The sequence below is a fragment of the Diceros bicornis genome, chromosome 31 (genome assembly GCF_020826845.1).
Source record: "Diceros bicornis minor isolate mBicDic1 chromosome 31, mDicBic1.mat.cur, whole genome shotgun sequence".
In the NCBI taxonomy this organism is placed as follows: Eukaryota; Metazoa; Chordata; class Mammalia; order Perissodactyla; family Rhinocerotidae; genus Diceros; species Diceros bicornis.
This window is the reverse complement of record NC_080770.1, coordinates 16,410,579-16,436,234: the sequence shown is the minus strand read 5'-3', so window position 1 is coordinate 16,436,234 and position 25,656 is coordinate 16,410,579. Positions and strand designations below refer to the sequence as shown.

The 25,656-nt window shown below is 48.1% G+C and overlaps 2 protein-coding genes across 4 annotated transcripts in view; both read right to left on the bottom strand.

Annotated features, from left to right (window-relative positions):
• The window catches only part of SSRP1 (structure specific recognition protein 1), a 205,995-nt gene extending 197,961 nt beyond the window's left edge, over positions 1-8,034 (bottom strand). Inside the window, exon 1 of the mRNA XM_058526846.1 lies at positions 8,022-8,034. The gene's annotated coding sequence lies outside the window, so the exon portion shown is untranslated. The remainder of the gene's footprint in view (positions 1-8,021) is intronic.
• SLC43A1 (solute carrier family 43 member 1) overlaps positions 1-24,894 on the bottom strand; it is a 32,585-nt gene extending 7,691 nt beyond the window's left edge. The window contains exons 1-12 of one of the 3 annotated variants that reach the window (XM_058526847.1): positions 24,577-24,639; positions 24,272-24,344; positions 23,100-23,266; positions 8,849-9,026; positions 8,684-8,739; positions 8,475-8,551; positions 6,036-6,128; positions 3,613-3,746; positions 2,503-2,681; positions 1,214-1,360; positions 1,091-1,126; positions 716-854 (exon numbers count right to left, since the gene is read on the bottom strand). In XM_058526847.1, the coding sequence (XP_058382830.1) occupies positions 716-854; positions 1,091-1,126; positions 1,214-1,360; positions 2,503-2,681; positions 3,613-3,746; positions 6,036-6,128; positions 8,475-8,551; positions 8,684-8,739; positions 8,849-9,026; positions 23,100-23,253 (1,193 nt within the window). In that variant the 5' untranslated portion in view covers positions 23,254-23,266; positions 24,272-24,344; positions 24,577-24,639. Of the gene's footprint in view, positions 1-715; positions 855-1,090; positions 1,127-1,213; positions 1,361-2,502; positions 2,682-3,612; positions 3,747-6,035; positions 6,129-8,474; positions 8,552-8,683; positions 8,740-8,848; positions 9,027-23,099; positions 23,267-23,910; positions 24,031-24,271; positions 24,345-24,576 lie in introns of those variants that run through there. The other 2 variants (XM_058526849.1, XM_058526848.1) reach the window with 2 other exon arrangements.
• Between the last annotated feature and the right edge of the window lie 762 nt (positions 24,895-25,656).

The window sequence follows — 25,656 nt, the reverse complement described above, 5'->3', positions numbered from 1 at the left end:
GAGAGCACACTGAGGAGCCTGTGACCCAGAAGAAGGCCCTCACTCAGCCATGCTGGCGCTCTGATCTCAGACTTCCAGCCCCAGAACCACGAGAAATTTCTGTTGTTTATAAGCTACCCAGTCTGTGGTATTTTGCTATACCAGCCCGAACAGCCTCAGTCAGACTCTGAGCCAGAACCACCCAGCTAAGTCATTCCCAGATTCCTGACTCGCAGAAACTAAATGAGACAATAAATGTTTGTTGTTTAAAGATGCCAAGTTTTGGGGTAATTTGTTACACAGCAATAGATGTCTAATACACCAACTTTATCTCTTCCTAGCCTTAAGAAGGCTTTAGAGTGTCCCCTTTCTAACACAGGTTCTGGAGCCTGCTACTAAAAGCTGTGTGATCTTCGGTAAGTTACTTAACCTGTCTGTGTCTCAGCTTCCTCCATCTGTGAAATGAGGATAATGTCCCTACCTCAGAGAGCTGTTGCAGGACTAAATAAGACAATGCAAGGCGCCTAGTGCCCAGCCAGCACTCAAGGTCAGCTATACTTATTATTAAGCAAGCCATGGCCTCTCTTAGCCTCAGTTGCCTCATCTGTAAAATGGGGAGGTACCCCTGCTCTCCCAGGGCTCTCAGGAGCATGAAATAAGATGCTGGATGTGAAAGCAGGGAGAAAACGAAAAGCACCATCTGACTACTTGCTGTCACCATCCCTGTGCAGGTCACCTGGCGTCTCCGAGGGCAATGCCCTCCGTGGGGGCGTCCACGCAGTCCTTGATCCGCCAGTCCATGATGTAGCCGATGAAGGGGCAGGTAAGAAGGCACAACAACTGCATGGCACCAAAGATGGAGGAGTAAAACCCAACTGGGCAGGATGGGAAGAGAAGTGGGGTCAGCAGCTGGGATGAAGGATGCCAGCAGCCCCGTGGGCACTGCCCCCCACTTCCGGCAGAGGAGAGGGAGTGCCAGAACAGCCTTCCTCTGACTCCAGATTCTTAGATCCCCCAAACGCCCAGGGTGACAAGGCTGGGTCCAGGCTCCCTGTGGAGTGGGCAGTGGTGGGGTGGGTATGGGCTGGAGCCCCAGCTTTCATCCCCCTACCTGTCTCTTCTGCCCTTTGTGTCAGGATGTCCGTCTCTGTTGGGAGTAGGGGAGAAGCCAGGGTGAGAGGAGATCAGCCAGGGTGACCCTCCTGTGCCCCCCAGCCCCTCAGCAGCACCTCACCATGCTCCTGGCCTCCCGTCACGAGGTACTCCAGCATCTTGTTCATGGCGGCCATGTAGAAGATGACCCGCAGCTGGGTCATGCCCATGGTGAGGAGGCTCCACAGGAAAATGGGGGAGCAGAGGCTCTTGCGGAAGGGGACAGAATCTGGGGAGACAGCGGGGGCCGCCCCTGAGGCCCAGCTCTTCCATTCCCTCTGATGGACCCAGCGGATGCAGTTCTCGTGGGGGCTCTGAAACTATGTGACTTTGGAGAGGGACTGGTCTCTTCAAAAACGAGGGTTCAGACTCACTGGCCTCCAAGTTCTTGCCCAGCTCTGTAGCTGTCTCAACAACATTTTCAGATCTCCTCTGGGTGCATACCCTATGCTTGTGTGGCAATAATAACTCTAGCTACTATTTATTAAGCACTTACCACGTGCTGCACACTTGACGTGTATTATCCCATCTAATCAAATTGTACAACAACCCTATCTTTACCACATTTTACACATGGGAAACTGGGCTCAGAGCTCAATGACTTGCCTGAGCTCACACAGCTTGAAGCCACAGGTTGGCCAGACTCAGCTCATGCCCATAACTCGGCTGTGGGAGGACCAGCAGTGGGACTAACACCTTCATAACAGCACAGCATTCTGCAGTTTACAAGGAGCCTGAACGTCCACGGCCTCATTCAATCCCCACAACTAACTTCCCTGGGAGGTTGGTGTTATTAGTGCTAGTTTAAGAGATGAGAAGAGCGAGAGCAGGGTTAAGTGATCTACCCAAGTCACACGGCCTATAAACGGGGAGCGGGACCCAAACCCACCATCTCCTGCCTCCAAGGAGGCTCCTTCCACTAATCTGGAAGCTTACACCTTGGGAAGTGGCCCAGGCAGAAAGCGGGTGCGGCTCCTCTGGTGGCCAGCAGGGGGAGCCAGCCAGCCAGGCGTGGGAGAGCCCAGCCCAGAGGCTGCTCACCTGGCTGGCAGTATCTGATGCAAGAGGTTCAGCGGTTGCAGGGAGCCCTGCTGAAACCAGCTGCCCCACAGGCCTGGAGCCCCTGCCCCTTTCTGGAAGCCCCCCCCCCATTCCAGGACTCCAGCAGAGTACCCTGAATCTGAACTTCCCGGAGTTCTCGGAGCTCTGATTTTCCCCCATTCTGTAAATGGGAAGCATGCCCCACCTACATCATGGGGCATTGTGAGAGGGGAAGAGGAACGAGAACGAGTGCTGAGGCATGAATGCTCACTAAGCATGGGGACCCACCCTCCCCATCCCCCAAGGCCGCCACCTGGACCAGACACTCACTCTCAGGAGGGTTTTCTGAGATGCCACGAAGGTCCTGGGATGAGATGAAGCCGTCGGCCCCGTCCTCCAGGCTGGGGGCCTTCTGACTCAGCCGCTGGCCCACAAGGGTCACGTGGGTGTAGAAGCGGTCACCTGTCACCTTGTGATCCAGGGCCAGCCCTCTGAGCTTGATCTTCTTCCTGCCAGCAGCCAAGCTGGAGCATGTGGGAACCAGCCATGCAGAGCCCACACTCCACAGCCTGCCTCTAGGGGGCGGTCCCAGGCTGCCCCAGGGCTGCTGAGAACCCCTTTACCCAGCAGTGACACGCCCACTGACAAGCTCCTTAGTGCAGAGCCCGTGTCAGGGTGGCTCAGAGCCTGGCCCAGGGACCAGCTTAGCACAGGGGCCCAGTAAGTGAAGGGCAGATGAGTTGTTTTTCCACTTAGGCTGTTGACATGGAGGCAGCATTAAAAATCCAGACTAGAGTCACAGAGCCTGGTTCTAACCTTTGATTCAGCCCCATTTCAATGGTATGACCTTAGGAAAGTCACTTTGTTCCCTGTGCCTTTGTTATTAATGGAGTTAATAACAGAATCCCCATTGCAGGGCTGTTTGAGAACGGTATGAGGGTAAGCACGGTGCCTGGCATGTAGCGGACACTCAATAAACATCAGCTATTTGACTGGTGCCGTATGTGCTTGGTGGTGGAGCATCACCCCTGCCCCCTGCCGAACTGACTGGGCGTTGGGAAAGTTGGCATTCAGGTTGCCCCCACAAATGGTGGGGTATTTGACTCCTTCCTATCCCCCTTCTGGATCCACATGGCACATGGCGCTATTACTAGGGTCCCTCCTACTCTGATCCTGTCCTCCAAACCCGGAAAGGACGATAATAATAGCAGTCACCCTGTTTTGACGGCCTCTTATGTGCCAGGTCTATTCACAACACCTGGCCGGGGGCAGGATCAGGCCCTTTGCACAGATGAGAGAGCAGAGCTCGGAAAGCTCAGGAAATCCAGGTCTCTCCGACTCCAAAGCTGATTCTGTCCATCACACCACCACACCCCTAGCCTCCTCCTCTGCAGCAGGAGGAGCCCCCTCCCACTCCGGCCCCCCCACACAGCCACTCACGTGTAGTCAACTTCCTCAGGTGCAGGAAAGGATTCACTGGGCCAGTTGAGGGCACAGTTCAGAAAGATGAGGCAGGCCAGGCCCGACCAGGTGAACATGATAACCACGAAAGATACTCCGGCATCGTAGATCAGCTGTGGGAGGAGGGGGCAGGCCCATGGAAGAGGCCGCCTGGGCCCAGACCTGCCTCTTCCAGCCCGAGGTAGAACCCAGGACTCAGAGGCCTCACAGAAGGTCTCTTCTACCCTATTCCTCGTGCCCAATTTACAGATGAGAAAACCAAGGCCAAAAGTTTAGAGCCAGACCTAGAGGCCCCACCGTCCTCTTTATTTTTCACCCCAGCCACCCTAGAGAGGTGGAAGTAGTTCCCACAAGGTGCTGAAGTTGCTGGCCACAAGTCCAAAATGTCCTTGAAATCTCAATTCTGATCTTAAAAAGGCACACACATTTTGCCTGTGACACCATACACAGGCTTGTTTTCACACAAAAATGTCATTTCGTTTTATGTAGGAAAGAAGAGAATAAATGTTCGAGGTGCACCAGGCCTAACCGTGTTTGTCCTGCCCCTTCCTGGCACGTTCTCTGGGGGAAAGGCAAACCCAATCTGAGAAGCCTTATCTCACTTTTCACAGGTATTCATGGGTGCTCCAGGTGCAGCAACTGAGCGGGGAGGGGGGTGTGCTAGGGCTCTGCCCAAAGCCTTCTAACCAGGGACAATAGGTTCTGAATTGACTGGGATTCTGTGCCAATGTGTCAGCCCCTCTACTGGGGAAGCCAGGTACATAGAGATGGTGTCATTCCTCTTGTCCTCCCTGCCACCCTCTGCCCTCCCCTCAGGCTCCAGTGCTGCCTGGGAAAACTTCTGCTCCTCCTCGGCCTTGGGGCTCTTTCTTCCATGGGGGCAGGACAGAGCTTCAAAAGGCCACACCCCCATACGAGTAGGGGTAAGATCTGGCTCCTCAAACCCCACTGCAAAAGAAGGGAGAACTGCCACCCTCCGTGGCTGCTGCTACCCGAACAGCTGATGGCCACCCCCACCAATGCACATTCTCAAACTCCTTTGGGGACGCTGAGCTAGTGCCCTCTAAACGAACAAATTAACAGTCCAAGGCAGAATCTGAGGAGCACATTATAGCCCAGTTGAAAGGGTGCTTTGCTGCTGGTGGGAGTGCAAACTGGTGCAGCCACTATGGAAAACAGTATGGAGATGTCTCAAAAAGTTAAGGCTAGAACTACCATACGATCCAGCTATTCCACTGCTGGGTATTTATCCAAAGAACATGAAAACACCAATGAGTCAAGATGCGTGCACCCCCGTGTTCACTGCAGCATTATTCAAAATAGCCAAGATTTGGAAGCAACCTAAGTGCCCATCAGGGGATGAATGGATAAAGAAGATGTGGTATATATACACAATGGAATACTACTCAGCCATAAGAAACGATGAAATCCAGCCATTTGTGACAACATGGATGGACATTGAGGGTATTATGCTAAGAGAAATAAGTCAGAGGGAGAAGGTCAAATACGGTATGATCTCACTCATAAGTAGAAGATAAAAACAACAACAAACAATCACATAAAGACAGAGATTGGAATGGTGGTTACCAGAGGGCGAAAGGGATGATTAGGCACATGTGTGTGGTGATGGACTGTAATTAGTATTTGGGTGATGAACATGATGTAATCTATGCAGAAATAAAAGTATAATGATGTACACCTGAAATTTATACAATGTTATAAACCAATGTTATTGCAATTAAAAAAAAAAAAAGAAGGAAAGGGTGCTTTGATATCATTTGATGTCAGAGGAAGGAATGAGGCCCCAAGTTTGCCCAGAGCTAGAACTCAGCCTTCTGGCTCTAGGTCCACCGGGCTGACCTGTCTGGGATCTTGTCTGGCACAGACTAGCTTTGTGACCTTGACCCAAGTCAACCAGTCTCCCCAGGGCAGGGGAAGGAGATGTGGCCAGAAAGGTGAGGCCAGAGAATCAAGAGACTTGAATGCATGTGAAGAGGTTGGACTTGATTCTGTAGGCGAAGCAGAGCGGGTGTGTGAGCCAGTCATCCATCTAGGATCATTCTGGAAGTCATGTGAATGACAGATGAGAGAGGGAAAAGATCAGAGGCAGAGAGACCAGCTAAGAAAGCTTGCACCGGCCCAGGAGAGAGGATAAAGGCCCAGACTGGGACAACAGCAAAGCAAAAGAAGAGAGAAGAGAAATCAGACCCACTGGTTAGCAGCAGCACCTGACTCTTCCCATGATGCTTCAGTGATTTCCCAGAGGGGGTGGGTACTGACCTCCGGAGGCAGGAACTGGGTCACGGACACACTAGCCACTACTTACCCAGCCCCACCCAGTTCTTACGTCAAGGTGAAAAGAAAACCCAAGTGACCTCACGGCCCCCCAGGCAGCTCCATACCTTGATTCCCGGGAATGTGATGGCAGAGGAGGCATAGGAGCCGATCATGAGGGCCATTAAGGTGGAGCGCAGGTTCCCAAACATGTTGGGCAGCTGAGGGAGGAGAGCAGCGCCAGTGAGCAGGGGGAGACCATGACCCCCGCCCAGGGCTCCCCTTTCCCAGACCCACCTGAGAAAGCTTGGAAGCATCTAGCCCAGCAGAGAGCTCCAGGCACACCAGCCCCGTGAGAGGCAACAGAAAAGTTCTCAGGCAAAATCAATGTCGGAAACTCTGCTCTAACCTCCCTCCTACGGACTCCCAATGCACTTAGCATCTAAAAGGCTCCCAGAAGCGCCCTCAAAGAGAAATTTTGTCAATGTTGTTTAACCCCAGGACTTCCCAAGTTAGTTTTTTCTAGAGCCTCTTTATCTTGTGACACCTAGTAATAACCCATGGAATGGGTGTTGAAGAACAGTGATCGAGGGCAACTCATTTGACAGATGAGAAAATTGAGGTCCCAAAGGGGAAAGAAATGTACTCAAGTTCACTGAGCATGTTAATGACTTTCTCCTCGCTCTATCCCAGGCCCCAAGGCTGTGACCGTGGCTGGCTCTTTAACAGGATGGTGCCCCTTCACTCTCCCAGTGGCCCCAAAGGGGCCCACAGTTTCTGCTGAGCCAGGAAAGTCATGAGACGGGCTAGGGAGGTGAGAGTGAGACCAAGTGAGGGGGCAGGGGCAGGCCAGGTGTCCAGAGGAGGTGGCTCTGCCGTGCAGAGCAGGCCCAGAGCTCCCACCAGTAAAGAATTAATGGATCCTATGTTCCGCTCACTGGCCCAAGCGGGACCCTTGCGGGAGGGGAAAGCAAAGTCATGCCACCCTTTGTGTACCCGCTCTGGCCCCACCATCGGCCCCAGGTCAGATCCCATAGCTGGGGAGGGCCTTCGATGCTATACAAAACTTAAATCCTCTCCACAGAGGCCCAGAAGGGGACCTCAAATCGCTCTGGAAAGGAAGGTGGATAAACACAGAGAAGTGAGTCCCCCACCAACCTCCAAGTGGCTGTGAAAAGGGGGTAGGGTCAGGCTGACCCCCACTCGGTCAAGGTTTCCCTGGTACCCTGTGTCTGCAAGGCATACTGCCCAGGACGCCAGGGAAAGTGCTAGGGCCCGGGGAGCAGCTGGGCTCTTGGTGCTTCCCACCCCCCAGGGTCCAAGGGCGCTGTCTCCGCCCAGCACACTGCGAGGCCGGTCTGGCTAGCCCAGGATGATGGGCTGGGCAGCACCGGCATCCTGGCTGGGATCTGTCAGCGAGCGTGGAGGCCCGGGGGCGGGGCCGGGCCGGGGGCGGGGCCGGGCCGGGGGTGGGGCCAGGCCGGGGGCGGGGCCGGCGCCGGGCTCTGCCATTGGCTGGAGATTACAGGCGGCGGGGCAGGGGGAGAGGCGGCGGGCTGCGGCCGGCAGAGCCCCCGCGGCTAGCAAGGGCAGGGTAGGGGGTGAGGCCGGGTGCGGTGGGGGGCAGGACGAGGGAGAGAAGGGATTTAGGGCCCTGAGCCAAGTTGCACAGCGTGAAGATGGGGCTGCAGAGGGAGGGGGCGGGGAGGAAGGGAATCGCTTCCTTAGAGAGTTGTGAAATGTCCCAGGCTGGAATTAAAGGCGGCTGCTGGGTGAGGTGAAATTCAGCCAAAAACATCCAGTTTGGCGGTCAAGCTGCGCTCAGCTCATCCGAAATAAACAGCCCCGAGGCTGGCCCAGCCAGGAATCCCTCCCCCCACCACACACTCCTAAGCCTTTAACCCTTATACTCACTCACTCACATACATCAACATACACACTTAGAGTAACACACACGAAATTCACACACATACGTAAGAGGTCGAGCGCTGTGCAAAAGCCGTTTTTGTAGGTCAGGCATGGTCAAGTTCGGCAGTTTTACCTGGTTCAATAACACACTCACAAATACATTTACCTACTCACCGTTTCCCACAACCAGCATCCCACACACACACTGTCTCAAGCTGCTTCCTCCCTGTCACTACCAATCGCGTTATCCGGTTTTATTTTCTTTCCAGCACTCATGAGTACCGACATAATTTGTCCGTTTACTTGTTTGGGAGGTTGCCTGTTCCCCCAGCCCCTGAATGGAAGCTTCCAGGAGGGTGAGGAAGTTGTCAGCTCTATTTGTGCTGTAGCCCCTGTGCCTAGAACAGAGCTCAGTAGACATTATGTGCTCCGGATACACACACACACACATACACACCCTGACATCCATCCTCTGACACACAGTCTTATCCACAAGTACACAGCCTCACACCCACCCTTGGCTGCAGCCTGCACAGTTTCACACACACGTGTATTTGATCTGCATCCACTGGATCCTCTTGCGCTCTGACCCTCACTCATTCCTACCCCCAACCCACTCCTGGGTGCCCTGCTGCCAAGCCAGGGCTTGTCATACTCACTGTGAGTGATGAGAACGTTAGGCAGATGCCACCAAAGCCATTCAGGGACAGCGCCAGGAATATCAATGGAGACAGAACTGGGAAGGGGAGAGGGGTGGATGAGGGCATGTGGGGAGCAGTAGGAGACCTAGGGCAGGCGTAGGGGTAAACATCCATCTTCATCCCACCCATTCTTTTCTTGCGCCGGCATGAGAGGCCAGATATCTCACCTTCGGTGTCCCGAGAGGCCAGGGCCATGAGGGTGCAGGATGCAGAAAAGCTGGCGCTGTGGAGACAGGGGAGGGGGTGGGGTTGACCTGTGAACAACCAGAGCCTCCTCTCCCCTTACAGTGCCCGTGTCTGCCCTCCAGCTCCCCACAGCCTGGCCACCTCACCTGCCAACCAGCCGCGTGGGCCGGGGGCCAAAACGGTCCATGAGGATCCCCAGCGGCAGGGTGGTGGCGCTGAGCAAGAAGGAGCCGATCGTGAAGCCCAGGTTGAGCATCTCTTCCTGGCGATCACAGCTCGGCCACTGGTGCTGCTCATCCTGGGTAGTGTTGGTGGTGTTCTTAGCTGAGGAGGGGGAAGGGAGGGCTCAGCACATGACTGCAGGAGCAGCAGGGCGTAGGAGAGAGCAGCCTGGGATCAGGGATCCTGCGCTCAAATCCCATACCTCTAATTTACTGCCAACCAGGTGACTTTGGGGGTGGCCTGGAGTCATATCTGGTGGGGATGGGCTCCATAAATGACAGTAATTCATATGTGACCCAGGGAGAGTCATACGCCCAATCTGAGGCCTCAGCTAGCTCAAACATAATAACAGACATCAAGTATTTAACAAGTTGTAATATTCACTTGTGGGAGATCAGAATTGGCCATCCCAAAATGTATTAGTGAAGCTAGCTTCTTGGACTCAGCGACTCTAGGATCTGGTTGAGTACTCACTGGTGAATTGATCCTTTTCCTCCTAGATACAGTCACTATGTCTCCTTGTCTCTGTCTTATTTTGTCATTTGTCATAAGACACAGGCATGTCTATAAGCCTGTTGTCTGAGGCTTGGCTTTGTGACCTCGTTGGTCTCAACCATCCGGAGGATACATGTACTGGCATGCATCTTGGCAGCCAGTCAAGTAGACTGGGGTTCCAGGGCTTTTGTCTTGTTCTATGTCTTGGGATCTTGGCTTTGTGACCTTTCTTGTCTCTGCCATCCGGAGGATGTACGTACCGGCATGCATCTTGGCGGCCAGTCGAGTAGACTGGGGTTCTGGGACACACTCTTTGTCCAGCTGTGCCTGCTCTCAGGGAAGTTTGTCATAAGGGGTCCCATTTGCTTTCATAAGGGGGCTTTGTCATCTCAACCTTCATTGTTTGCTTGTTGTGCTTTCTTATTTTGGGGAGTGAATTCTCTGGATCTCTTTTGGGGACGCCTCTTGCATCCATGTTTAAGCTTTGGTATGAGTCGCTGTTAAGATTAAGATCCTACTCGTCAATGTGGCCAGACAATGGATCATTTAAATTGAGAAAACTTCTAAATTGGGGAAAAAAAATTTTTTTTTTCTTTTTAAGATTTTTATTTATTTTTCCCCCCAAAGCCCCAGTAGATAGTTGTATGTCATAGTTGCACATCCTTCTAGTTGCTGTATGTGGGACTCGGCCTCAGCATGGCCAGAGAAGCAGCGCGTCGGTGCGCGCCTGGGATCCAAACCCAGGCCGCCAGCAGCGGAGTGCACGCACTCAACCGCCAAGCCACGGGGCCGGCCCTACGAAAAAAAATTTTTGAGAGCTCTCACCATAATTGTTTTCTTGGTACCTATGAAAAGGCCCAATTAAAAAAAAAAAAAAATACAGGCCGGCCCCGTGGTTTAGTGGTTAAGTGCACGCACTCCGCTGCTGGCGACCCGGGTTCGGATCCCGGGCGCGCACCGACGCACCGCTTCTCCGGCCATGCTGGGGCCGCGTCCGACATGCAGCAACCGGAGGGATGTGCAACTGTGACGTACAACTATCTGCTGGGGCTTTGAGGGAAAAATAAATAAATAAATAAATAAATTATTAAAAAAAAAAATTATAAAAGAAAAAAGAATGACTAGCCTTAAGACCCTGACTCAGGTTACAATTAAATTGAGAAAAATGTAAAAGTGTAAGTGTTGATAAGATTATAAAGGTTGGAATGTTTGAGCTGATTTTATATAAAGAGGTTATATCAACTTCGCCTGAGTGTGTTTTAAAATGTCTCACTGGCAATGCTTCCCTTGTCCAAAATTATAAGACCAAGACCTATTGATAAAGTCCTAATGAAAACTATGATTAGCGGTATAAGAGTTGATGGAATTCGGATGAAATTTTGTAGAAACACTGATGTATTTATGGGCTTTTATATAAAGTGATTGTATCTATTTTTGCATGAATTGTATTATAGATTGTATTATGGGAATAGACATTGTGTCTCACTGGGAAAAGGGAACGTTTCCCATGCCTGATTGTAAGACAGCATATAAATCTGCCCTTCAGACAGTGTTAATTAAACTTAGAAAAAGGAAGTCAATGGGGTTGCCTGAGCCCACACCATATGAGATAAAAACTAGAGACTAATATCAGGGGCTAATAAAGAAGATAATAGGAGCTTTCCCTTGCCAAGGTGTAGAGTTAAATTGTACACTTAGAAAGGTGCAGACTTTTAAAGGTGTGATACATTGTCCTGAAGTTTTAGAATGTACAAATCTTTAATTCACCTCTTAAGTTAAAATTTTCCCTGATATTTAAAAAAAAAAAAAAAAGCACTTGGGAAAAAAATGTAGCTGGAAGGGTGGGTCAACTTGTCATTCAAAGTGTAATCCAGTTCTTTGAGGCTCTAGAAGCAACTGTCTTTGTCCTACAAATCTCTGCAAGCAAATTTCTGCAGTTATGGCTCTAGAAAATAGTTCAAAGTTCATTGGCCAATCCCAAAGCCTCCCCTCTGAACTCTGGAGACTTGTGCAAGTGCTTAACGAAAGGGGAGATTCCTAAGACAGAAAGGAAAAAAAAATGGAAAAGAAGCTTTTGCAGACACAAACTGCTAAAATTTTTAACAGAAGCTATAAAATCTTTGTTGCATCTGTCTGTTGTTTATGTGTGTGTCTCTATGTATGTTACATGTGTGCGATATTTTACCTCCGGATGGTATAGCCAAAATTAAGAGCTCTGTTTAATTGGCTTAAAGTAAGCACTTACATGTCTTTCAAGTTAACGTGATATAAAATAATCTTTAGTGAATGAAACCTCGTTTAAGTTTGTTGGTTTGATAAACTAGACATGTCAGAGTTATCAGCATTGGCTATGATGCAGACATGTTATCGCTTTTACAAATTTGTCAGCAGAAATAGCTTAAAGTGATAGCTAATTTTGCCCAGTGTCTCATGAAGTTTTCTTGAGTAATCTAAACATAATTGTTGGGAACAAATGATTTAGATGTAAGTGTTTTAGAGTTTATAGATAAACTTTTAGCAATAATTATAGTTTGTACTTAAAATAACTTCCAAAATCTCTTTGGTAACTTGAAACTTTGAAGTTTTGCTAGGTTAATGATAAAAATTCATTAAGTATTTTAGATCATTTTCAAATAAGACAGGATATTAGATATTAATTACTAAATATAAGCTTATCTACTTTTGGCTTCTTATTACAGAAAAGCTAAAAGGTGTTGTGGGTCTGTTGGTAAACATGTCTTGTGTTTTATTAAAAGATTGTACTATAATTGGGACTTTATCAGATTAAAGAGCTTCTACAAGACAAATGAAACCAGAATCAAAATGAACAGACAACCCACCAGCTGGGAGAAAATATTTGCAAAACATATATCTGACAAGGGGTTAATCTCTATAATATATAAAGAACTCACACAACTGAACAACAAAAAAACAAACAACCTGGTCAAAAAATGGGCAGAGGAAATGAATAGACACTTCTCCAAAGAAGATATACAGATGGCCAATAGGCATATGAAAAGATGTTCAACATCACTAATCATCAGGGAAATGCAAATCAAAACAACACTAAGATATCACCTCACGCCCATTAGAATGGCTATAATCACCAAGAAAAAAAACAACAAATGTTGGAGAGGATGTGGAGAGACAGGAACCCTCATACACAGCTGGTGGGAATGCAAACTGGTGCAGCCTCTATGGAAAACGGTATGGAGATTCCTCAAAAAATTAAAAATAGAAATACCCTAAGATCCAGCTACCCCACTACTGGGAATCTATCCAATGAACCTGAAATCAACAATCCAAAGAGGCTTGTGCACCCCTATGTTCATTGCAGCATTATTCACCATAGCCAAGAAGTGGAAGCAACCCAAGTGTCCCTCTACTGATGATTGGATCAAGACGATGTGGTATATATATACAATGGAATACTACTCAGCCATAAAAAAAGACAAAATCGTCCCATTTGCAACAACATGGATGGACCTGGAGGGTATTATGTTAAGTGAAATAAGCCAGAAAGAGAAATACCAACACCATATGATCTCACTCATATGTGCAATATAAACCAACACATGGACAGAGAAAACTGATTGTGGTTACCAGGGGCAATGGGGGTAGGGGGTGGGCACAAGGGGTGAAGGGAGACGTATATGGTGATGGACAAACAAAAATGTACAACCAAAAATTTCACAATGTTATAAACTATTAAAACATCAATTAAAAAAAAAAAAAAGATTGTACTCTAAAGTAACATGATTCCCGAAATTGTGAAAAGTGTTTGTAGGTTTGTCAGGCCATGGGATACCAATGTAAAAGAAAGTTTATAATTGCTTACTTCTTAGTTTTTACTTAAAAATTAGGGTTTCTAAGGGTTAAAATTCTAATATGTGATTAAGGCTACTAGAAATTAATAAGGAAAATATGTTTGTATTCAAGGAAAGTAAGATATATGTTTTTAGTAAAGAAGGTATGAAAAATGGAAATATTTTTGTTTTGTTAAAAAAAAGAAGACAAATTTGTCCTAAAGTATTAGGAAAGGAAAAAACTTGGGACAAATTCTGAATGTAAAATTTAGTGACAGGGCCGGCCCCGTGGCTTGGCGTTTGAGTGCTCGCGCTCCGCTGCTGGTGGCTCGGGTTCGGATCCTGGGTGTGCACCAAGGCACCGCTTCTCCGGCCATGCTGAGGCTGAGTCCCACATACAGCAACTAGAAGGATGTGCAGCTATGATATACATACTATATGTAGCCCTATCTACTGGGGCTTTGGGGGGAAAAATAAATAAATAAAATCTTTAAAAAAAAAAAAAAAAGTAAGTGACATAAAGTTTGTAAAAGTAAAACCCTGAGAAGTTTTACGCCTGGTCAAGTTGGCTGGGATTAAAGTAAATCCAATTAAGTAAATGACTTTTAATGTCAAAAACTAAACTGGTACAAAATTAGAATTTATTTCTCTCTCTCTTAAAGGATAATTTTCTTGAACTTCAGTCTGCTGTTGGTAGAGAAATTAAAAAAGGTTTTCTCTACCTTTGAGTGAGTCTTACTTTGGTTAAATGGATAGCTAAGCATTGTTTCATGGGGACCTATGATATTATGTTGGTGAATATTGTTGATATAGGTGTTTTGAAATTGTATAACATTACTAAAATTCTGATCTGTCCTGGTTATCAGTCATAATTATGGTTATTTTAAAGTGTTGTATGTCACAAAATTAACCAAATTTCTTTGTCAATGCCATTTGGGGGTCTTTTGTTGTTTTCAGACAGTTATTGTTTTACTCTGGTGCTTCTGCAAAAGTTTTCATCTTCAGAGATTCATGGAAAGGACTCTGGCACTTACTCTGGAATACAGGTTTCTGACAAACTTTCAGATTATAGAACTGAACTAGGTAAGAAATTACAAAACTCTAACAGAGAAACTAATGGCCCCATAAAACTGCTAACAGAAGATTAAGATCAAGAATCGATTATACATGAGGCCGGCCTAGTAGCGCAAAGTGGTTAAGTGCGCACGCTCCACTGCAGTGGCCCGGGGTTCGCCGGTTCGGATCCCGGCACGCACCGACGCACCGCTTGGCAAGCCGCGGTGTGGCAGCGTCCCATACAAAGTAGAGGAAGATGGGCGTGGATGTTAGCCCAGGGCCCCTCTTCCTCAGCAAAAAAAGAGGAGGATTGGCAGATGTTAGTTCAGGGCCGATCTTCCTCACAAAAAAAAAAAAAAGAAGAAGAAGAATCGGTTACACAGGACTGAATGAACTGATGAGGATGATTATAAATTTTATGATTTTTTTCATTTGAAATATTGCTGATTTTTTTAACGCTTTGTTTTCAGATTTAAGGAAAACTTTTTCTCTTCTCTTAAGCTAACTATGACTTACAGAAATTTGGTAAATTATAGTTTTGTAAGCAGAATTGAAATATTTATCTTTTTCTCTCTACCTGATCCCTCCAGAATTTGGAAACTCTTAGTAAGTAAACGATCTTATTTCATGGCAATATAGTTATTTGCATAAGTTCAATAAGAATCTGTTCTCCTTATAACGGGACACAATTGGAAACACTGTTTATATTACCAAGGCTTTGACTGGAATATTATATCTGAGAAAAACATACAAACTCAGATATGACAAGACAGCTTTTGAGAGAGAAAGATTGGACTTTATGGAATCAAGCCACGTGAAAATATTGGCCTGGTATGTTCAGCGTTCCAAGCAGCACTTACTGGATAAGTAAGGAATGTCACTTATCTGGCAAGTACAAAGAACCCCAATATTTTGGGGGACCTCAAGAAGAGAGGAATTCACCCAAATCTGTAGGTGTTGCAGGCAAAGTCTGATGACAAAATCCTTGGCTTGGTGTTCCTGGTCTCGAGAGGCCTTTGAAGTTCAATCCGAGATTTCTTATAAAAAGTTCCAGCAAAGCACATTTAAAAGAGCCTATATGATCAATTGCTATTCTTGCTGTACTTATGTAAATAACTGAGCCAAATATATTGAAACTAGACTTAACTTGCAAACCAGTTAGTCTTAATTTGGCTATTTTTTACAAAGAATGAGGATAATTTTAGAGAGAAAAATTATATTTAATTAAAAACTATAGTACACATTTGTGGATATTAGATCCTAGTTTTGGGCCGGCCCCGGGGCTTAGCAGTTAAGTGCGCACACTCCGATACTGGCGGCCGGGGTTCGGACCCCCGGTACGGATCCCGGGTGCGCACCAACACACCGCTTTTCCGGCCATGCTGAGGCCGCGTCCCACATACAGCAACTAGAAGGATGTGGACCTATGACATACAACTATCTACTGGGGCTTGGGGGAAAAAAGGAGGAGGATTGGCAATAGATGTTAGCTCAGAGCCGGTCTTCCTCAGCAAAAAGTGGAGGATTAGCATGGATGTTGGCTCAGGGCTGATCTTCCTCACAAAAAAAAAAAAAATCCTAGTTTTGTTAATTGTCTTTGAGGTTTTTGTTTTATATCTGTTGACTGGAGTGGATCCTGAATTCTTCTAGTCTCCTGAAATATCTGCCTACAAATCTCCAAACTAACGTTTTTGATTTTTTCCATAATTTTCATTTGGAATCACTGAGAACTGAACTCGCCCTTTTTGCTGAAGCCTTGCAAACTGAAGCTGGAGGACTTGATATAAACTTCAGAGAGATTAACTGATGACATCATCAGAGACATTTTAAGCTGCAAAAGATGCTTTGGAGCTGACATCTAGAAATCTTCTTGACTGGCTATCCTCTGAACTCAGAACCTGGTTTATAATTTGCTCCAACCATTAACCTTGTTTTTCTTTTGTTTCCATAAAAATGCTTCTTATTAAATACCTGATTGCTTGCTTCCACAATATAGGCCTAACTTTGGGAGCCCACCTGCATCACTGCCTTCTAAAATGAACTTAACTGGACTGATCTGTTATCAGGACTAAGAAATGTGTTCAGTGAGATGGAACAATCTACCAACTCAGCTTCTGGACTATGAAACTTCTTTAAGTTTCAAAAGGACTGTGAAACTTCTTAGTTTCAAAGGCGGGACTGTGGGAGATCAGAATTGGCCACCCCAAAATGTGTCTCTGGCATGAGGATTATTTTGGGCTGGTTACTTTTAAGAAACTGCAGAAGGGAAAGAAGCTCTGAAAAGTAGAACTTACCCTTTGTAAGAGACATTTACATTTATAGGGGAAATCTCCATTTGTAAAGGTATCTCCCTCTCTGTACCAGGAAGAAGGGGGGATGACCTTATCTCTAGAAACTCTTATCAGTGCAGAAGGTGAGGACTTAAATCTGCATACTCTTGTTTACTGTGCTTTCTGGTAATCTCCCATAGCTGACTCCACCACCCCCAACATCCTCCTTTCTCTTTAGCTGAAGGTAGTATTAAGGTGAGAACCTCCACCATCTTGTTGAGATACTCAGTTACCCAGTGGGTCTCTCTCATGTATACATGTTATAAAGCTTTGTTTGATTTTCTCCTGCTATTTGGTCTCATGTCAATTTAATTTGTAGCCCAGCCCGAAAGCACCCAGAGTGGGTAGAGGATAGTCTTCCTCCCCTTCACACTCAATGTCTAACCTTAGGGGATTGTAGACGCCCAAAAGGAAGCACTCTCGAATCTGTGGACAAAATCAGCAAGTGATGCTCAAGTGATGTAATGAGAACTCACTTAAAACTTAGAGGAAGCTTTTCCCATTAATGATATTTGATAATATTTGTTGAGCACTTAACTACATTCTAGGCACTATTCTCAACAGTCACTGCATTAACTCACGACAGCCCAGTGAGTCAGCTCATAAGGTATTCCCATTCTCCAGATGATGAAACTGAATCAGGACCGCGGCACTGCCCTCCAGAACCCTTTAGAAGTTCAGCTGGAGGACTTATCCTCAAGGAAAACTGCCAACTTGGAGTGGTGACAAGTTAAAGAAAAGGCTAGTGGTGGAGGAAGGAGGGTGATTCCACTTCACTCAGTGCTCAGTGAGTCATGAGTGGCTGCTCCCCTGCCCCCTATTTGTTACTTAGGCATCATTGCCAAGGGCAAACTCAGGGTGTACCTGGAAGGCAGACAGCCCAGGGTCTGAATTCCCACCACCATCCTTACTAGGTGTGCAAGCTTGGACAAGCAACCTCTCTTTGAACCTCAGGCCCCTTGCCTATAAAAGGCAGCAGAGACTGCCCAACCCACAGGCTCCTGAAGAGATTCAGTTGGAGAACGTGAGCGAAGAGCTTTGCACAGGGCCTGGCCCTGAGAAGATGCTGCTGAAATAGCTGATAAAGGAGTAGATGATGGTCCCCCTGGAGGGTCACAATGTGGTGAGCCTCTTCTCTAAGTGCTGGAGATACCACAACGAATAAGAAAGGAAGCTCTCAGCTCTCACAGGGTTTGTATTAGATGATAAACAAGAAAACAAATGGACACTGATTGACAGGTGCTGTGAAGAGAGCAAAACTGGAGGATGTGATAGAGCCTAAAGGCTGGAAGAAGGGAAGCATCTGCCCTCGATGGTGACAATGACCTGTGACTTCAGATATCTGAAAGGCACGCAGGCAGGTGGCAGCAGGGTGAAGTGATCTGTGTGTTAACATAAGGAAGAATAGAAGGAAGAATTTTCACATCCTGAGTGCTGGCCAAACATGGGAGGAAGTGCCTTGGGCAATGGAGACATTCCCATTGGTAAGTGCCAGCTGCCAGGAAAGCTGGGGAGAGTGCTCAGGCACCTGGAAGAAGCAGTTAGGGGTTTGGACCATACAGTCTCTGGGGTTCAAGCCAGCCCCATAATTTAGTGATCTTTATGATCACTGTTCATTTCTCCACCAGGTTTGTCTGCACCCGTTTATTCAATCCACACGCACTTATTGGACATCTCCATATGACAGGCACTGTGTTGGGACAGGGAGAAATGCAAATTCTAGGCCAGAGGCTGCAAACAGGTGACAGCAATGCCCCACACATATGTTTTGCTTGGCTTGCAAATTTTAGTCAGGTGCCAGTTGAAAATTAGGAGTCATCACATAAAAATCTGGCTTCTCTTTAAGAAGTCAGATCTGGCCATTGCTGGAGCTGAGTGGGGGCCACCTCTTTCTGCCAGGACTCGCCCTCTCTAGATCACCTAAGTTCTCACTTCTCTTTTAGCTCCCAGACATTTGCCATGTTACCCCTGCCCTGCTTTGCCCAATTATTACCACTTGCCTGGCCCCTGTTGGCATTTGAGTTTGCAGCCCCTGAATTAGACACTGTCCCTACTCCTAAGTCGTTCACAGTCAAATGACACTTCCACTCACGAACCATCCCACTAGCTCTCAATTAATTAACACGTACTTTGTGCCAGGCTTTTTCACATAGTATCTCATTTAAGCCTCACAATAACCCTAAAAAGTGAGCATAATGATCCCCATATAATCGACAACAAGGCTCTGAGCAGCAAAGCAACTCACAGTCACACAGCGTCGCACAGGCATTCTCAGATTCAAACTCAACACAATCTCCAAAGCCAACACTTTTCCTTTGCACCACAGGGCTTCTCTGTCCTGAACAGGGCAGTTTAGTAAGTTTCCCAAGCCTGTGCCAGTGCTGGCAGGAAATGTGTTCTTCCACCAGCAGAGAATTGCAGCCCAGTGAATTACAAATAACTCAAGGCCAATTAATGCATTCGTGTCTCTGGTTTATTGATCACTTCTTGTGAGTTTGACTAATATGAGCTAGCTCTAGAGGCCTGATCACTCTGAGGGGTTGAATAAAGCCAGTCTTCTGATCCAAGGGAAGCCAGCCCAAGATGCAAAGACCTCTTAGACCTCTATACATGTCAATTACAACAGAAGAGGTCTCTGAAATCCAACCACCCCACTTTTATAGACACGTAAAGTGAGGGATGGGGTGGGACAGGGAAAATGTGTTCAGTAAGTCAGCGATAGAATTGGGCTTAGAAGCCAGGAAAAACAGTGTTTCCCAAAATGTGGTATGCATAGTAAGTGGGGCACTCAAGATGGGTTTAGGAGGTACATGGAACGGTTTTTGTTTTTGTTTTTGTTTTTGTTTTTGTTTTTGTTTTTGTTTTGAGGAAGACTGACCCTCAGCTAACATCTGTTGCCAATCTTCCTCTTTTTCTTTTTTCTCCCCAAAGCCCCAGTACAGAGTTGTATATCCTAGTTGGAGGTCCTCCTAGTTCTTCCATGTGGGACGCTGCATCAGCATGGCTTGAAGAGCGGTGAGTATGTCCATGCCCAGGATCCAAACCAGCAAACCCTGGGGCCACTAAAGCTAAATGCTACGCCACCATGCCGGCCCCCCTCGAATGGTTTTTGGTGTTTCATAGTTGTTATTTATTTGAATGTGTATCAGAAACATATATATATATACACACACACATATACATATATATATGTATGTATTAGAAACATATGTATGTATATATTAGAAACATGTTTATATATATATATATATACATATATGTATGTATTAGAAACATATATTATGCATGATGTGTGTGCATGTGTGTAAATAACATCAAACTCAAGATTCCAAGGATATTACACTTTAAAATGACCCTAATTTGTTTTTAAAGTGGGTTGACTTAAAAGGAAGTCTTAAGTAAATAATAGTACCTCTGACACACAGAAATGGTAAAATCACAAAAGTGAACTATAAATGACTAGGTCTGGGAAGCAGTGGAAAACAGAATCATGGGTAAGCATCCCAGCTCCTTCAAATCCTGGCTCCACTGGCTGTGCTGCTGAACTCTGAAGCTCTGTGACCCCATCTGTGAAATAAGAGAGTGGTTGCAACCACCCGGGAGGCTGGCTCTGGGATTGCCGTGCACACACTCACAAAATGATCCCATTTTCTTTGTCTCCCAGGTCAGCGAGCCCTCCCTCACTCCCTGATGCTTCACTTTCCCGCAGCTGACATTCACCAAAACACCTGTAGGATTGGGCTTCTAGGCTGTCTATAGCTGGACTCCCCCAGGAGAACTCTAAGCTGAAGGAGGTGAGAGAGAGCTACATCATTCCCACGAGGCCTAGGAGAAAGGTTCTGGAGTCAGATCTGAGGTTGAATCCTCACTCTGCTCCTTACTTATTAGTTGCGTGACCTTGGGCACGCAATGTCAATTACAACAGAAGAGGTCTCTGAAATCCAACCGCCCCACTTTTATAGCAAGTTGAGCAAGTTACTGAGCATCTCTGAGCTTCAGCTTTCTCTTCTATAAAATGGGGTTATTATAATACCTACAACACAGATTTGTTATGAAGACTGAGGATCTAACTAGCAAATAGTAAATGCTTAATGAACTTTAGTCATTGCTTTAATATTTTGGCACTTATGCTGGATATACAATAGAGTGTGATAACTGAATTGTCTCTGCCTAAATTCTAAGTAACAGAGCCCTCTTTAGCTGTGACACCCCTACAGGTGGGTCAACCACCCAACCCAGGGCACACTTCGAGAGAGAGCAGAGAACACTGAGAAGACAGAGGGTGTGGCCAGGGAACCCCAGAGCCACCATTAACGAACACCTCAATAATGAGCTCCACATTTGTTAAATGACATCATTTCGTCCTCACATCATTGCTCTGCAGCCAAGAGGATGAGGGCTGTCCACTCCATTTCACAAACTTGGAAGCAGAGATCCAGAGAGGACAGGTGACTTGCCTAAGGTCACACAGCAAATGATGGCAAAGCTGGGTCCAGGATATAATAACCACCCCCACTTGCAGTCTGAATTTTGTATGCTTGCTCTCATTTCATGTTCACAACAGCCTCCTGAGGTAAGGATTATTGGTCCTGTTTCACATACAAGATAACTGAAATATTAAGAAAGTTAAGTAACTGGCTCAAATCGGCCAAGCAGCACATCGCCGAGTTGGAAGCCACGCTGCCTGTTGGTTTCCACACACTATGGGGACACAGATTCCTGGTCTGACTCCGTGTTCTTGGGATCCTGCAGAGGGAGGCTGAGACCACAATGAACAAGGCTTCAAGAAGCAGCGAGTAAGAGCTTTTGACAGGGCAGCATGACGAAGCAGACACCTCCCATCAGCCTAAGGTCTCAAGCATTTAGGCTGGAGTCCCTTGAATGAAAGAGAGGTGGGAGAAGAGACACATGTTGTGCCTGATTTCCACATGTGGACAAATAAGCTCTGAGAAAAGCAGGCGGGTTCACTCTGTCACCTCTAGTCATCCCAAACACCCAGGCTCAGACACACACTCACTTCACCGCCACTTGAAACACCAGGTGAATACCTCACACCATGTACAAAAATTAACTCTAAATGGATCAAAGATCTAAATGTAAGAGCTAAAACTACAAAACTCTTAGAAGAAAACCTAGGCGTAGCTCTTCACAACCTTAAATTAGGCAATGGTATCTTAAACATGACACTAAAACACAAATAGCAAACGAAAAAAATAGATAATTGGACTTCATCAACGTTAAAAACTTTTGTGCTCCAAAGACACCTTGAAGAATCTGAAAAGACAGCCCACAGCGGGAGAAAAATCTTGAAATCATGTATCTGATAAGGGACTCGTATCTAGAATATAAAGAACTTTTACAACTCAATAATAAAAAGACAAACAACCCAATGTAAAAAATGGACAAAGGATGTGAAGAGACATTTCTGCCAAGAACATATACCAGTGGCCGATAGCACATGAAAAGATGCTCACCATCATTAGCCATTAGGGAAATGCAAATCAAAACCAAGAAAAAAATAACAGTTTACATCCACTAGAACAGCTATAATAAAAAAAAGATGAGCATTAACAAGTGTTGGTGAGGATGTGGAAAAATTGGAACCCTCATACTCTGTTGGTGGGAATGTAAAAATGGTGAAGCCTCTCTGGAAAACAGTCCAGCAGTTCCTCAAAATGAGGAACACAGAGTTACCCTTATGGCCCAACAAATCCACTTCTAGGTATATACCTAAGAGGAAGGAAAACATATGTTCACAGGAAAACTTATACATGAATGTTCACAAGAGCACTACTCATAATAGCCAAAAAGTGGAAACAACTCAAATGTCCACCAACTGATGAATGGATAAACAAAATGTGTAGATCCATACAAAAAAGTATTATTCAGCAATGTTAGAATTCTGGCTCCTGCATTTGGGGGCACTCACACAAAGCCGAGGTGACTGAAATGGAAGACAGAGACCCTCCACAATGCCTGGCCTAGAGGAAAGGTTATTCACTTTGTGCAAAGGGGTGATTTGAAGACGGGGGTGCTCAAAGGTCCAGAAAAAGGAGGAGTGCGGGTCCTTGATATTCAAATCTCTGTTGTAGGCTCTCCTTTGCCTTATCTAGCCTTACAATAGCCCTATTAAGAAATCCCTCACCCAGCTAGGTGCAGCATTTCTTCCAGGAGCCTCCATCTTGCTCTAGACCTGAGGCTGCCAAAGGCTTAGGACCCTGCTGGTCAGTCCCAGGATCTGGATGCCCAGCAGGATACCTGGCATTCAGTGAAGAGTGGATTAGATAAACGAGGTAGGGAGGGCAGAATGCCACCCATTCTCTAGAGGAAGTTTGAAAAGGTCAAGAAATGGGGCTGTCCAACTCCCTGCCCAGTGCTGTCTTAAGCAGCCCTGCTTTCTGTCTACCAGGCCATCTGTCTTCCTCCGGCTTCCAGCCTCCCCCTCTGCTGCCCCTCCCCCAGCCTGACTTGTCCCTTCTCCGGCATACCTGAGCACATGCTAGAATAGAAGCCTTCATTCTTGAGCATGATCAGCAGGGAGCCCCAGCCCAGGAGCACGGCAGAGAAGAAGAGGTTCTCCAGCACTGCCGTGCAGGCCATCCACCAGCGCCTCCGGTACGCCTGCTGCAGCGTGGGGGCCATGGTGGCCACGAGCCTGCACAGGAACAGAGCGTAGGGTCCCCAGCAGCCCTTGGAAAGGGTCCTGCATCATGGTGGCTCCTGAGACCCCTCGAGCTAGCCCGCGAAGAGGCCTTCATGGAGGCCCCATAGAGCCCCGGGCTTCCCGGCGGGTACTGCCAACCGGGCTCTGGGCGCACTGGCAGTGCCAGGGGCGCACGTGGAGCTGGGCTTCCGCCCCGGGCCACTATCAGAGATAAGGAAGGTCCTGTCTGCGCGCAACAGCTTCCTGGAGCGCTGCCGGCTCTTCCACCCAGGCCAGGGCGCGCAGAGCCCCATTCCCGGGGGCCCAACCCCAAGTCCCCGAAGGTCAGCAAAGGACAGAGCGCGCTCTGAAGCCACCGCTGGGCTGTACCCCGCTTCCCGCGCCAGGAAGGACCCCCAGAAACAAGCAGGAGGAGGAAGGGGAAGTCTGAGGCTAGCCTAAGACCCGTTCCTTCCTGTTGCCCCTATGAGACCACTCCTCTCCTCTGAGGCAGGGCGACAGCAAGCCCTCTCCATTTCTGCACCAGGCGACCCATGTCTCTACAGACTCTCGGTCCAAGCCAACAGCTGCCACGTGGAAGGAGACCCAGGGCGGGCCCTCCGGCGCCCCCGACACCCCGTGCGCCCCTCACTCACTCGGTAGGGCGCGGGGCACCACGCTGCGCGCCTCGGAGCCCGCCCGCCTTCTCCGGCCAGGGGAGGGGGCTCGGGCTCCAGCAGGAAGTCCGGCGGCCACTGACTTTATAAGGGCAGTGTCGGCGGATGGGCGGGCTGGCGGGTGTGTTTACCAAAGGGAGGAAAGGAGCCCGAGCTCCCCCTCGCCGCGGCCGCCAGCGCGGGAGGAGACAGAACGTGGGCGGCGCGGGGGCGGGGAGCTCAGTAGGGGTGAGACCCAGGAAAGCTGAGAGCAGAGGGGCAGGGAAGGGCAAGAGAGGGGGAGAGGAGGAAAGCACGAGTCGCTTCTCCCGGTGGCGCGGGTGGGGGGAATCCTCAGTACCTTCATCTGTGAAATGGGGCTTTAGATTCAGGCGCTCCCGCAGGTCCGTTCGAACTCCGGCAAGAGTGTTGTTCTAAACAGAGGAAGTGCAGCAAAAGGGGGGCCGAGAGGAAAAGGGGAGTCGGTCGGACCAGAATAAAGGGGAGGGAGGGACGCGCTTGAAGAGACGGGACAATGCGCCGCGGGACCCACCGGCTCAGGTAACGGGTTTTCCTTGAGGAGCCTGGGCGTGTCGGTGGGAGCCGGCCTGGGTGGCTCTCCGCGGACGCCCAGCCGGGGACCCCCTTCCCCCACCCGCTGCTCACCTCTGGTCGGGAGCACACGGGCCTCCTACAGGCGCGGATGCCTCGGGGAGCGCAGCGCCTTCGTGGCGCGTCCACACTCTCGGCGTCTGGCGTCCAGGGGGCCAGCTCTGAACGATACGGGCGCTCCGCTCTTGTCTGCACACCGGGTCCCCGCGGCCTCGGAGGTTCAGCCCGACAGCCTCGTGTTCTCGCCTCCTTTGCCCCCTCGGAAGACTCGGGGAGCTGGGAACCCGCCGGGCGCCACCGATCTGCAAAGCAGGGCATGGAAGAAGTGAGTCTACGGAGTTAATAGTTGTGTTTACACCCCTCCCAGGCTGCGCCCCGAGGTAGGGGGATTCCCTTCACTTCCCCTCCTCCTAGGTCGAGTTTCACGCGCACGTGACTAGCCCTCTGGTCCCCAGATACTCTCCTCCAGCACACGCCCCAGCACCTCAAGTTTCCACCCTCTCCTCCCACCCTCTCCCTCGGGCTGCCAGACGGATCAGGCAGCTCCCTTTGTATCCTTGGCCAAAACAAAGAGCGACTCGGCTGGAGCGCACAGACCGCGATGCAGGGCAGGCTTGGGTGGGGTCTTGAACTGTGCAGTTGGGAGTAGTGTTTTCCGAGAGGCAGAATGACAGGAGTTTCTTTGGCATTAGTCAGATGGAGGTCTGAGTCTCGACTTTGAAACTGACTCGCCTGGGTTACCTTGGGCAAGTTGCTTAACCTCTCGGAGCCTCGGTTTCCTCCTCTGTAAATGCAGATAACAGTAGTACCTGCCTACCTACGGGAAGGTGGGGGGTCGATTTGGGGGATATGATGCAGGTAAAATGCTCAGCACTGTGCTTGGCATATAGTAAGCATAATAAATGTTAATTGTTCTTGCTGCTGTCATTATTTCAGAAGGCGTGATGGGATGCTTCCAGACACTTACTGATTCCTGGTAAATCTCTCAACCTCCCTGAGCCTCAGTTTCCTCATCTGTAGAATGGAGGGGAGGTGTCACTACTTGGACTGTGGTGTGGATTAATGAGATGACGATGACAAAAGAAATAAATACAGATGTGAGTTGAATACAGAGAGTATGCTGAGAGCATTATT